Here is a 14636-nt window from a genome sequence, read left to right as displayed (position 1 = left end):
GGTGTTTCAGATATATTCAAATACATTGACAGCGTCACGTTTGTAATAGAAAGTTCTGTGTTTTGAGCATAAAGTCATTATCAGTTACTGAAAAATACTGAGAAACAGTGAACTTCTAGTTAATCAGAAAATACCCTGCCTATTCAATAACAGTGTTACCCTGGATACTATATGTGAACCACTGATTTTTTTTTTTTTTTTAAGAACTACAATACAGAAAATAGTTGTTAAAATTCCACTGACATAGGTATGTATGTTTGATCGTTTATTTTTCAGAAGATATTATAGGATCTTAGGCTCCTAAGTTTTTCACTATGTATCTGTTGAAATAGCATTGTAAGATTTCTGAGTCACAGAATGCCAGATAAATGTATTATTTTTTGGTGTGAATTATTTGGAAACTATAAGAAAGAATAAAAAAATGATTGTCATTCATAATCTTATCCAGAAATAGCCACCGTTAACAGTTTAGATCAGTCAGTTTATACTGTAGAAACAACCACACATTTGCTTTGGGGATGGCTAAGGGAAGTGGAGGTAAAAGCTACAGTGTAATTTGCAGATTATTCAGAAAAAGTAGACAGTAGCACATAATGCAAAATAATAAATATGAGTGTGAGGGTTTTAGAGAAAAGGAGAAATGAGTAAAAGCAGGAATGGTTGGGAAATGCTTCCTGGGCAAGAAGTGATGAGAACTAAAGGATTTGATATTTGCGCAAGGGATGATGAAAAATGTTCCAGGGAGAGGATAGTTATTAACGAAGGTCTAAGACTTCAGAAATAAGCTTGGCTTCTTTGTGGAAGAGAGAAAATGATTTGATTTTAGTGGGAATGTTTGTTTGGAGCTTAAATTGGTGAGATAAGCCTTCTTTTAAAAACAGGACAGAAAGGCTTAAATTGGAATTTATGGGCAATGGGGATGCACTGAAGATGATGGTGGCAGTAACAGCCATTTAATATGGGGTTTTGGTGTGCCTGGCAGTGTGCTAAATACTTTACATATACTGCCTCATTTAATACTTTACATATACTGCCTCACCGTGAATGTAACTAACACTACTGAACTTTATGAGTTATTCATTCTTTCATTCAGTAATTCACCAGCTGCCATGTGCCAGTCATAGAGTGCTAGACATTTTTTATCCTTATTTGGCAGATAAGGAAACTGAGGCACAGCAAGTTAAATAACTTACCCAATGATGGAAGTGAGTTTTTGATTTTGAAGATACAGTAGTTGGAGAGGCTAATAGGGGCCTCTTGTACTAATCATTCTTTTTTAAAACATAACTCCTCCGTCATTTTGTTTATTTATTTATTTTTGGCTGTGTTGGGTCTTCGTTTCTGTGCGAGGGCTCTCTCCAGTTGCGGCAAATGGGGGCCACTCTTCATCGTGGTGCGCGGGACTCTCACTCTGACGGCCTCTGTTGTTGTGGAGCACAGGCTCCCGACGCGCAGGCTGAGTAATTGTGGCTCACGGGCCTAGTCGCTCCACGGCATGTGTGATCCTCCCAGACCAGGGCTCGAACCCATGTCCCCTGCATTGGCAGGCAGATTCTCAACCACTGCGCCACCAGGGAAGCCCCTGTACTAATCATTCTTTATATTTTAGATTAGAAAAAAAGCTTTGAGAAAAGGATTATGTGACTAGGAATTAGACTGGAGGAAGTGACTGAAAGCTAGTAGAAGGGATGAATATACAACATTTGTATTTGAGAATTGGCCTAAAGAGTGACTAAATGTGACTGAATTAAGATTTACAAAATATCTATTAAGCAATATTCGAAATAATGAAGTCTCCTTTCCAATTAATTTAGGTTGCATCTTATTCTTACAGGAAAATTCTTCATTTTGCAGGCAAAATAAGCTGGGATACCTAGTGTTAGTTTCTCTATCTTGTATCTGTGGCCACAAGTTAACTGGGCTAGTTTTTCTAGTCTCCTCTTTTCTTCCCACAAATAAAAACCAATTTACGGGGGCTTCCCTGGTGGCGCAGTGGTTGAGAGTCCGCCTGCTGATGCAGGGGACACGGGTTCATGCCCCGGTCCAGGAGGATACCACATGCCACGGAGCGGCTGGACCCGTGAGCCATGGCCGCTGAGCCTGCGTGTCTGGAGCCTGTGCTCCGCAACGGGAGAGGCCACAACAGTGAGAGGCCCGCGTACCGCAAAAAACACACAAAAAAACAATTAACGTCTTTGAACTTACATGTATATACTAAAAGAATTATTTCTTTGTGTTTAGAAATGTAGCACAATGTTTTGATACCATTAGAGAAAATGTTTTGAATCTCAAGTGTTGATTTAAAGGGGCTGAACCTATTCCTTAGTTATAACCCTACCCCTTACTAGAGCACAAAATAAATGATGTTTTTGGGTGACTATGTAGTCTTGATATTGAATCTTAGTTTTTATTATATTTGGTGAAGATAAAGCAAAATTAACATTTTTATAGCTGTTCGATATATCAATATGATGGTAAATTGGAATTTTAGATTACAGGAAAAGTTGAGAAAAATATTGTGCTGAAGAATTCGATTTTAAAATTATGTTTTATTCTATTATGTAGTAAGTATTGAGCTTAAGAAAATGTAACATTGTTTAATGGGTATAGAGTTTCTCTTTTGTAAGACGAAGAGTTCTGGAGATTCATTGTACAACACCGTGAATGTAACTAACACTACTGAACTGTACACTGAAAAATGGTTAAGATGATACATTTTATGTGTATTTAACCACAATTTAGAAGTTGTTTTAAAAAAAGCCCTGAACCATAGAATATACAGCACAGAGTGAGCCCTGATGTAAAATACTGGACTTTAGTTAATAATATTGGCCTATCAGTTATAAGAAATATACCACACTAAAACAGTATCTTAAAAATAGTGGAAATGGGGGGAAGATGGGGTAAAGGTTTATGGGAACTCTGTACTTTCTGCTCAGTTTTTCCATAAACCTAAAACTAAAAAAGTCTTAATTTAAAAAAAAGAAAAAGTGTAATAAAAGACAAACCATAATTTCTTTTTTTGTTTTGCATTGGTATTGGGTGTCAGGAAATGTAATGACTTGCTTAGTTGAAGAACTTAATTAAAAAGAAAACAGTTTTCTTGACAGCCTTTCTAAGGGTTCACAGGGCTCTTAAATTATAATATTTGGCAGAAAGGAATTAGGAGATCGTAGGAGAGGAGGTGAGGCCCAAACAAATTGGCAAAGAGCGACAGTGACAGCACTGCGGTTTATTTATAAATAGCTGTGCTAATTCTAATGAGAGCTGGTGTTTTCCATATTTTCTCATTTTCTATAACCTTATTTCTTGTGACATCAGGATAGGGTACTTCCTCTGTCACCATCTGCTTCAGTCACCTGCCACTTCTGATGGTCTTCTGAATCTTAAATTTGAAAGGAATTTCATAAGTCCTGTGTTAAATCTAACCTATGCAAAGTAGCACCTGTACCTGATGCTCATATGGCTTTTATGTTTGAATATACAGGGTGGGGATTGAACACACATTGTTTTAGAAAGTGGTCCATTCTTATCACAGAATACTCTTCCTTTGTCTTTATAACTTTTACCATTGTTCTTATTTGACCTTTGCTGCAGCACAAAGGAAGTCTAACCATTTTTTTTCTCATTTATCCCTTCTCCTTTTTTTCAGGTCAGCATTCCAAATTTTAACTGTTCTTCATTTGAGAAGACCTTTGTTATTCCGTTGCTGTCACCCCTAGATAACATTCCCAATTTCTCAGTTTCTCTCAAAATAGAGTTCTTAAAGCTGAACATAATACTCCAGGAGGAGGCTATTTAATGTAGAATACTATGGATCTGTTATTTTTTGCGAGACTGTTCATTCTATTAATTTTTTCAAAAATTACATTTGTTTTTTACAGCCATGGTATTTTTAGGACCGTCCTGAACTTTCTTAAAGTCTGTAGGTTATTTTCTTATGAACTGTTGTGGTTCAGCTAGAATGTTATTACCTGTGCAGTTGATTTAAACATTTTTAACATTACTTGTTAAACATTCATTTAATATTCAGAAATAATTTTATAGAGTGTTTTTAATGTGTATTTTCATTTACGTAATCCCATTTGTTTCTCATAACAGCCCTTGGAGCTAAGTAAAAAACCTCTTTGTCATAAAAATGAGGAAACTCATGGTCAGAGAGCCTGACTTATTAAGGTCACATAACTTTAGAGTTGGTAGAATTGGGACTCAACCTCAGATCTTCTGATTCCACATTTTATATTCTTTTTATTATATTATGTTGTGCTAACTATAGATATCTTTAGGTAAATTAAGACTTTGTGAATAGGATTTTAAATCCCCATTCATCCTCCCTAGTGAGTTGGCAACATTTTGTTCCCCTTAGGGATGGTTTTTGGATCCAGTCTCAATTCATTTCCATATTCATCTGTCACTCAATTGATCATCTTTTATGAAACACATTGCCCTTGTTGATTCAGTTTGAAAGAATGACACTGGGATTACCTCTGTTTGCATTTTTAATTTTATTATAAGGGCTTAAGGATTCATTCTGCAAGTATCTCAATTTTAGGTAATACTATTATTAAGACTTGCTTGTGTCTTTTTCTCTGTGTTATCCTTCTGTTTATTCTAACTGCTGTTGTTGCTTCTTGTTACATTATTATTGACTTTGTTCTCTTTCCAATACTGCTTCAGAATCTATAATAATAATTTTTAAAATTATTAAAAATAAACAGTAGTAGTAGTAAGGACACGTTATTTACCAGGCACTGTTCCAATGTTTTAGGTGTATTCACTCGTTTAATTATTACAACAACCCTGTGAGGGTAGATACTGTTATCTTTTTTTTAAACTGAATTACCAAGAGGTGAACTTAGTTGCCGGAGGCTACTTAATTAGTGGTGGAGTTGAGATTTAAGAAGCTAAACTACTATATTAAACCACTTCTCTCTAGCTGGGCTATTCCTTTGTCACTCAGACATTTCTAACTAAAGGGCAGCTTTCCTTCCTCTCCTCTCCTCCCCTCCCCCCCTCCCCCTCCCCCTCCCCTCCTTTCCGTTAGTGTGTGTGTGTGTGTGTGTGTGTGTGTGTGTGTGTGGCCGTACCGTGCAGTTTATGGGATTTTAGTTCCCTCACCAGGGATTGAACCTGGGGCCCTGGCAGTGAGAGTGCTGAATCCTAACCACTGGACCACCAGAGAATTCCCTAAAGGGCAGTTTTTCATATGCTTGTGGCAATTGACATTTTATCCCTGTACAACTTAATCTTATGTGTTTCAGCTCCTAATAATAACATTAATCTTTTTGAATATTCCTGTTTCATCCAAAAACATTTATTGGCTGGTTACTCTGAGAGCATAGAGTTAGGAACATCTTAAGTCTATCTGGGTGAGTTTGCAAAGTCTTCAGAAAGATTATAATTTTTGAGCCTTGAAGAATGAATATATGTTTTCAAAGCCAAAAGAAAAAGAAGACATCTCTAATGTGGAGAGATTAGCAAGTTCAGTTGCTTAGAGGTGAGAGACATAGTACCTTTGAGAAACTGCAAGTAAGTTCATTTGACTAGAAATGTAGATTTTTATCTGAAGGCAGTAGGAAATATTGCAGATTTTAAAAAAGTTAATAGACTTTATTTTTTGAACTGCTTTAGATTTACAGCAAAATTGAGCAGAAGGTACAGAGATTTCCCAACTACTCCCTTCCCCCACACTGCATAGCTTCTCCCATTATCAAATCCCCACCAGAATGGTACATTTGTTACAGTTGTATCTACATTGACACATCATTATCATCCAAAGTTCAACTTCACGGTAGGGTTCACTCTTTTTTTCTTTTTTTAATTTTATTGAAACATAGTTGATGTACAATGTTGTGTTAGTTTCTGGTGTATAGCAAAGTAATTCAGTTATATATATATGGGATACATATAAGATTCTTTTCCATTACAGGTTATTACAAGATATTGAGTATAGTTCCCTGTGCTATACAGTAGGTCCTTGTTGGTTCTCTACTCCATATATAGTAGTGTGTATATCTTAATCCCATACTCCTAATTTATCCCTCCCCTAGGGTTCACTGTTAATGTTGTACATTCTATGAGTTTGGACAAATGTATAATGACATGTATCCACCATAATAGCTTCATACAGAGAAGTTTCACTCTCCCTAATAAACCTCTGTGCTCTGCCTGTTCATCCTTTCCTCCCTCCTAACCCCTGGCAACCACTGATCTTTTTACTCTCTCCATAGCTTTGCCTTTTCCAGAATGTCATATAGTTGGAATCATGCAGTATGTAGCCTTTGCAGATTGACTTCTTCACTTAATAATATTATTATGCATTTGTTTTCCTCCGTATCTTTTCATGGCTTGAAAGCTCATTTCATTTTGGCACTGAATAATTTTTCTTCATCTGGATGTACCACAGTTTATATATCTGTCTACCTACTAAAGGACATCTTGGTTGCTTCCAAGTTTTGGCAGTTATGACTTCTGTAAACATCCATGTGCAGGTTTTTGTGTGGATATAAGTTTTCAGTTCATTTGGGAAAATACCCAGGAGTGTGATTGCTGGATCACATGGTAAGCGTATGTTTAGTTTTGTAAGAAACTACCAAACTGTTCCAAAGTGGCTGTACTATTTTGCATTCCCACCAGCAATGAATGAGAGCTCCTGTTGCTTCACATCCTCGCCAGCATTTGGTGTTGTCAGTGTTTTGGATTTTGGCCCTTCCAAAAGGTGTGTAGTGGTATCTCATTGTTGTTTTAATCATTGAAGAATTTTAACATGGAAGTGAAACCAAATTTATATACCTGAAAGGTCCATCTGAAAGCAGTGTGGTCCTTTAAAAGGTGTGGAGGCAGAACCAGAGGAAGAGAAATTGGTTATGAAGCTGTTGCAGTGATTTAGCTAGACATGAAGAGGCCCCTAGCGTAGGCCCTAGCAAGGGATGGAGAAAAGAGAGAGATTTAAAAGGTGCTTAGAAGCCAAAATGAGAAAGCTTTGATTGAAAGTGTGATGAGGAAGTTAGTCTTAACCCCCATTTGGGGATATTTGGAAATGTGGGGGGGTATTTTTGGTATTGTTGTAACGACTGAGGGCTTCTACTGGGATTAGGGGTCTGCTAAATGACCTGCAGTGCATAGGACTTCATTTCCTTACAATGAAAAATTGTGTTTCATTGAGAAACACTGTAGGGTGATGACATTCATTGAGAGAAAAGAAAATGGTAGGTCTGTAGTTCAGTTTGAGCCCTGTTGAATTTGAGTTGTTTGTGGATATCCAGTTGAAGATGTCCTTAGGCAATTAGATGTAAGAATCTAGAATATAGAAAGAGCAGTTTCAGATTTAGGACTTGTTAGAGATGGTTTGAGCATATAACTTGAAAAAAGGTAAAGGTTTGAAAAATCTACTGAGAGAAGTAGAGGTGGTTATTGCTGACGTACAGTGTTATAGAACATCAACATTTAATGGACAAATGGAGGAAGAGGAGCAGTAAAAGAAAATAAGGCCAGAGAGGACAGAGGAAAATCAATAGCGTGATACCATTAAAGCTGAGAGAAGCGACAGTTCCATCCAGGAGGTGTACTCAGTTTTGTCAAATACGGCAGAGAGCCAAGTAAATTAAGGACTTAAAGGTTTATTTGGCAACCAGAAGGGCTTGGTGACCCTTCAGAGATTACTTTCAGTGGGGTGAGTGACGGAGGTGGACACTAGTTTATAGAATTAAAATGTGTGGTAGATGAGGAAATTGGACAATGAATGTAGATTACAAAAAGTTCTTTTAACTACCTGAACTTACAAACATCATATATGTACACTCCTATTCTTGTAAGATTCTTAGGTTAGTATATCAGCTGAGAAATGGGCCTTTATAGGTGTCTCATGGTTTACAGTTATTTGAATATTTCATTGTTTCTCATCCTTATTTTCTAAAAATTAATTGAAAAGGGAAAAAAATGCTAACACTAGTAATAAGCTTAGTTCTCATAAATTTAATGTATTTGAAGTGAAGAAGGATATCATTAACCATGCTAATAACAGCAAATCCTACTATACATGCTAATAAGAGCGATCTTACTGCACTTAAGCTAGACAATTATATGTTTGGTTGGCAAAGAAAAGAATAAAATTAAAGAACCTGGAAGGAATATTTGGTATAGAGCTTTAAAGACTGCAAAGATTAAAAAGGAATTGTGATTAGTTAGGGATTGTTGTCATATTTCTAGTTCTCTTAAAACATGGGGATCTGAACTTGACTTTCAGACATGTTTTCATGAGCACATTAAAAATAAAAGTAGAAGACTCCATGTACTCTCTCAAGATGATCTGTGAAGGGAAGGAGAAAGAGGGTAGCTTGTAAGGGAATGGAGAGATACAAGAAAGATTTATTAAAGATAGGTGATAACTTGAGCGTGTTCCTTTGTGGAGGGGAAAGCTGGAAGACAGGGCAAAGTTGAAGATACAGGGAGAGAAGAAAATTAATCAGTAGACCAGATTCCTTGAAAAGGCAGGATGGCATATTGGATCCATAATAATGGTGTTAGGGGCTTAACCTTGGATGGGAGAAGAGGCACCTTTTCCAAGGAAACTTGTTCATTCAGCAGTTTCTGAATGCCTACTGTGTGTTTCAGTCTGCTAGTTTGGGGATATGTAGTCCCTATCCTTGAAGAGGTTAGGGTCTAGTGAAGATGGGGGATTTTTTGCCTTATATCCTATATGTTTTTTTTCAGGTAGGATGTGAGCCTTTTTGGAGTCTTTCCTAGTCTTTCATGATTCCTCAGATTATCCAGAGTAGTTTGGAGATCATATCTAAAAGGACTTTTAAGTTACTTGGGGTGTAATTTTTCCTGACCTGGAAATGTAAATTTACTCATAAAAGCTTGACCTAACTACTTTAGTTCTTTGAAAGAGATCATAGTTCTTTCTCTCTGTTGTTATGACAGATACAGTTTTTTGTCATGTGGTAATATTGCTGCTTTATCCTTATCGGCTCCAAAACCAGTTAAATAGTCATTTATATCCTCTTCATCAAACTTTTAAAAAGACAAATCTTAGTTTATTATTAATTTTAAATTTTTAATATTCTTAATGGTCTCCTTGAGGATGAGTCAGCCAACAACTTGGAGCGTAAGATTGGTTAGGATTGTGGGTAGTAATTCTTTGCATTACAGCTTATAGGTGTACCTCAGTGATTTACAGCTGGGGGCAGTTTTGCCTCCCAGGGGACCTTTGTCAATATGTGGAGATACTTTTGGTTGTCACCACTGGGGATGGGGCAGAACTGCTACTGGTATCTAGTGGATAGAGGCCAGGGGTGCTGCTAGTGCTGTAATGCACAGGACAGCTTCCCACAACAAAAAATTATCTGCCCCAAATATCAAAAGTGCTGAGGTCAAGAAATACTGGTGTACATTAATATTTGAATACTTATGAGCTAGTCAAACATGCTTACCTACGTTATCTTATTTAAACTTCAGAAACCCCTTATGAGGTAAGTGATATCCTTCTTGCCCTGAAGGCACCATTCATTTGTGATGGAAGCAGGATACAAAGCTTGGACTTAACTCTATAGGAAATTTTTATTATGTAAGTATTCAGGACACAAGCCTTTTTTTTTTTTTTAAAGGCTATCTTTTGTCTTACCTGGTGTTTTTTTTTTTCAGGGACAAATATTCCTGACATTTGAAGTATATAATTTATTTTTAATATTACAGATCTAGAAATGGCCATTGCCTACTGGAATTTAGTGCTTAATGGAAGATTTAAATTCTTAGACTTATGGAATAAATTTTTGTTGGTAAGTTCATATTTTCTGCAGTTCGGTGTTTTCTCTAAACTTTTGCTTTGTTTGAAGATAAATTAACATTTTAAAGCATAACTAACTCATTTCAGAGCATGTAATGGACATAGAATGAAAAATTTGATTTCCAGAATTTTATTACATAGGTTGTTTTGCATTCTTGTATTTGGCATCATCTGGACTGTTTTTTTGAAACTCTTTTTAGTGATTTGGATGCTTCTTCTTTTTTTTAATAGGAACATCATAAACGATCAATACCAAAAGATACTTGGAATCTTCTTTTAGACTTCAGTACAATGATTGCAGATGACATGTCTAATTATGATGAAGAAGGTAATGAACATTTTGCTCTATCAGTTTTTTGAAAAATTTGTCTTCTTTTATCACACACTCTTGAACTTCTTGTCTACTTCTGTTTTTCTTAGAGTTAATTTCCTTCTTCTGAGCTTTTATTTGTACTCTTCTGAATGTATGAAATGCCTTCATCCTCTTTACCAATCTGCATTGTTTCCTTAAATACCAATTCTGTGTATTCATGTCTTCCAGAAAGGCATGAGTACTTTTCATCCATGTTTTGGATTTTCAGTTTACTTTAGGAACCTATTCTTTTCTTAATGTACTTTTATAGTACTTGTATATGTATTTTTTGTTGTTGTCTGTTTGTTTTGTCTGTGAACTTGATTGTAAACTCCTTAAGTTTAGTGACCTTGTCCAAATGGAAACGGACTTTAGTTTCCTACTGTAGTACTCTTGGCATTCAGTAAATATTCACTGATTGAATGCTTTTCTGCTGTTTCTTCATGTATGTATAAGGATGATTTTGCCATCCACTATCAGGACATGTGCTTTTGTTTTTCTGGAACTGGCAGTGATTTACATTCGTTTCTTCACGCATACTTACCTAGTTCCCCTTGAGAATTAGCAGGATTTTTTTTTTTTTGATATTGTTGAATAGGCAGAGGTATTTTTTGAAAAATCTCTAGTAACCTTGGTCTCCTTAAAAGTGTCCTGGAACTACTTAATGTAACCAAAGATAATGTTATTTCCTTATCTTTGTTTTCATTGTCATGTATTGTCTTCTTTAAGAAGTGAGAAATGACTGATAATTGATAATTGTGCTTTCTGTTAGACCTTACACAAAAGTGAAGAACTTCCTGGTTTGGAGGTTGGCATAGAGAAGAGGCATGTATAGAGGCATGCATATATGTAATTTAAAATCCTTTAGTAATTTATTATCATGAAATAGGTTAGAGTTTGATCCTTGCTGTTAATTTCCTTTGTAAGATTGCCACAAAGTGCAAAAAAAGATGAACTCCAACCTACTGTGCTTTCAGCAGCACTGGCAGCATGTCATCATATCAAGGTCAGATTTGACCAAATTACTTCAGTGGCCTGGCTTCAGTGGCCTTCAGAAAACCATAATATTATTAGTTACCAGAAGGGTTATTTTTTTATCATTCAAGGAATTATCAAGTATTGGAATAATAGAGAAGAGAGAAAGGAATACTCTAGGTAGAAACTCTAAAGAGCTAGAAATTTGGAAGTCCTATCAGTGGGAATACTTATAATGACATACTTTAACAATTATGGGGAAGATATTTTAAAAAAATAAAGGATTCTATTAAAATGTTAGCCTTATTTCTGCTTTTCTTTCTTTCCTTTCTCCCATTCCCCCCCCTCCCCCCACAGGAGCATGGCCTGTTCTTATTGATGACTTTGTGGAATTTGCACGCCCTCAAATTGCTGGGACAAAAAGTACAACAGTGTAGCACTAAAGGAACCTTCTAGAATGTACATAGTCTGTACAATAAATACAATGGAAAATTGCACAGTCAATTTCTGCTGGCTGGACTGAACTGAAGATCAATCCTCACAATTCAGACTGAGGGTTGAGACAAAACTTTAAGGATACATCTTGGACCATATCGTATTTCATTCTTCTAATGGTGGTTTGGGCTTGTCTTCTAGTCTGGGCCGCTCTAAACATTTATTATTCCAACATTGTGGATTTCATCTTATATCTGTGGACCATCCTAGTTTATTCTCCCATAAGTCTTAGAAGCTTTATGGTGATTATTTTGAAGTTTCCATTCTTGCATAAAGCACAATGCTGTCTTCATCAGAAAACAGTTTGGCATAAGAATTAAACATGTGAACATCACAATTTATAAAAACTTCTTAAATATATGCTTTGGGCTAGTTGCAAAGACTATGCTGATAGCACTTCCAGTGAGAGTGATATATTTAAGTGTACCAGATCTGGAATGGTGTTTTGGTATGGGGGGATTTTTTTTTTTCCTGGCAAATCACATGTATTGTTAACGTGAGTAGAGTATCTGTTGAAAAAAAGTCAAAATAACCAACGTGAAAAATTTTTAGGATAACTTGGTGTGCCTACCCAAAATTTTACTGTGTTTTAGACCCTCAATTTCAGAAGGTTCCACAGAACTAGTCTGCACTTATCTTACCCATGTTTATATATAGTTGTCTTACAGGGGGTTTTATTTAGAAAAACATCTGCATAATGTTAGATTCTACTCCTGTCTACATTATGCACTCCATAATTGGATTTCATTATGATTTTGAAACGCTTATATGCCTGTCGAGTAAGTTAAACTATTTAATTTGTTTTGAATGTTTTAGATTGCTACATAATACAATATTCTAAATTTAGGCATGAGGGTTTATTTTTGTTTTTTGGGGTTTTTTTGGTCAGCGCACTATGGAACACATGAAATTCTCTTAATTTATAAGAAGATAGTAGGAATTAAATTTTGAAAATGGTTGTAATGAGCCATAAAGTTCAATTCTTATAATATAGGTACTGCTCTTTCAGACAAATAGTCCATTTTTGATGACTTCTTATTTTGTTGAAGTTGCTTTAACTGCTAATCACTGTGGTTGCCAAATATTTCAGGAGCAAAGATTTTCAAGCAGGCATGCACTTGATGCAAAGTACCAATCTGGCTTCTATTTTTGTAAATTATTTAATTTTTACTGTTCTTTGTTTCACTCAGATTAGCTCAGTTTTCACATCAAAGCAGAACTCTGTCTTGTATGGTTTTTTTTTTTTCCTTCATTACAAGACCCATGAACTGCTTTCATGCTGAAAATGCTCATTTCTTTGTTCACTTCTTGACCTGTGAAGAAGGGTTTATTGCTTTCTTAAACATTTCTATAAGGCAGGTTAAAAAATGTAAAATTTCTGATATTGGATGACTGGTTTTTAGCAGGAGTAGATTTTGCTTGGTGTATCCAGGCACTCTAAGTTCTAATGTTGAAATTATCAAAGGTATGTACTTCAGAATAGCAGTACATTATAAGGTATATGCGGAAATGATTTTAAGAAACAATGATACATTAAAACTACTTTTTATTTACGATTTTGAAATTAACTAGAAAGCTTTCCCCATAGATATTAATATTCTAATCATAACTTTAATTCAAGAATATGATTCTATCAAAAGAAAATTTTGAAAATTTCTATTCAGGTTACTGGAATTGGTTATTAAAAAAAGAAAAGAAAAAAGAAGAATCCTGCTGCTTTCAGTATTTCCTGATTTCATATTTGTAAATATTAAGAGGAACTTCAATTATGAAAAATTTTTAAAAGATATATATATATAAATGTACTATTTCGTTTCCTGTCTTGAAGATTTTGAGTTATGGTATTGTTTTTGAATTGATTAATTAATTCCGGTATGCTGTGTTTTGAAATGAGATCCGATTAGCTTTTTTTCCCCAATATAAATTGTTTTTCATAAAAGTCTGATATTGATTCGTGGCCTAGTGCCTTGGGTTTTACAGACTTTTCCTTTTAAATGCAAGACCTTTTCAACAAAATAGTGTTTGTCATCAGTTTGGTACTAAACATTTATAATTACTATGTAATTATAAACAGAAAAATACATAAAGCTTTGAATATAATCATGTAGCATAAAAGTTAAGGTTGTTAACTCTATGATGGCATCTTAGAATTAAACAATACTATTACTAGGGCTGAAAAGAGAAGACTGATTTAATGTGGTGTGGTTATTCTGAGGATACATGTCTGGTTACAGGGAATATTTTGTACTAAAAAATGCTTACACATAATGGCCATGTGTGTGTGCGTGTGTGTGAAAGAGAGAGATTGACAGGTTGAAAGAGACACACATGCTCACACACACACGCACACACACACACACACACAACTTGAATTGCTTTAATTCATTAGTGTTTCAGTCTTCATTCTGGTAAACTCCCCATGCTGATTCTTTGTTTTAAACTGAACCACAGGTACAGTTTCCTTTTTGCCAAATGTCAAAACAGGTACACATTTTACAATGTAATGCTTTTTAAATAGTAAAGTGTATAAAATTAGAAGTGCCCACATATAAAAATACTTGAGATCAAGATTATCTTTAGTGACTATCATCTGCATATCTCTGTAAGTTCAATTGTGTTTCTTACATCCCTGTCATATTACCAACAGAGGCAATAAAAGCTTCAGTGAAATTGCCATGACTAAATCTTTTCACATATTATTTCAGTGTAATACTTTTAAAGACTAAAATATACCAGAAAACTTTTCCAGAAAGGATAATTATTTATGGAAAGAGCATTATAATGGCAAGTTTTGGGGAGAAAAGACATGCCAAGTCTTGTTTACTACATTTAAAATGTTTACAACTATACTGGGCTGCTTTATTTAATTAACAGTACTGTAGTTGTGTAATACGGCTTTGTAAGTATGTGTTCTTCATTAGACTTTTAAAAAGTTTTAATGAGAGAAAGAAAACTTAATAAAATAACATGGGAAATCTTTTATATAATATGCTTACTGGGGAATTCTTATTTAAGCAAGGTATACTA

General features: G+C 35.1%; 1 protein-coding gene across 4 annotated transcripts in view; it reads left to right on the top strand.

The window, feature by feature from the left end:
• The window catches only part of DCUN1D1 (defective in cullin neddylation 1 domain containing 1), a 30939-nt gene extending 16660 nt beyond the window's left edge, over positions 1–14279 (top strand). For 3 of the 4 annotated variants that reach the window (XM_060150082.1, XM_060150084.1, XM_060150083.1), the window contains exons 5-7: positions 9697–9779; positions 10019–10115; positions 11472–14279. In XM_060150082.1, coding sequence (XP_060006065.1) covers positions 9697–9779; positions 10019–10115; positions 11472–11551 — 260 coding nt within the window. In that variant the 3' untranslated portion in view covers positions 11552–14279. Of the gene's footprint in view, positions 1–6636; positions 6719–9696; positions 9780–10018; positions 10116–11471 lie in introns of those variants that run through there. The other variant, XM_060150085.1, reaches the window with a different exon arrangement.
• The last annotated feature ends 357 nt before the right edge of the window (positions 14280–14636 follow it).

This window comes from Lagenorhynchus albirostris, chromosome 5 (assembly GCF_949774975.1).
Source record: "Lagenorhynchus albirostris chromosome 5, mLagAlb1.1, whole genome shotgun sequence".
NCBI lineage: Eukaryota > Metazoa > Chordata > Mammalia > Artiodactyla > Delphinidae > Lagenorhynchus > Lagenorhynchus albirostris.
The sequence above is the reverse complement of the archived record's forward strand: the minus strand, read 5'-3'. Positions and strand labels throughout refer to the sequence as shown.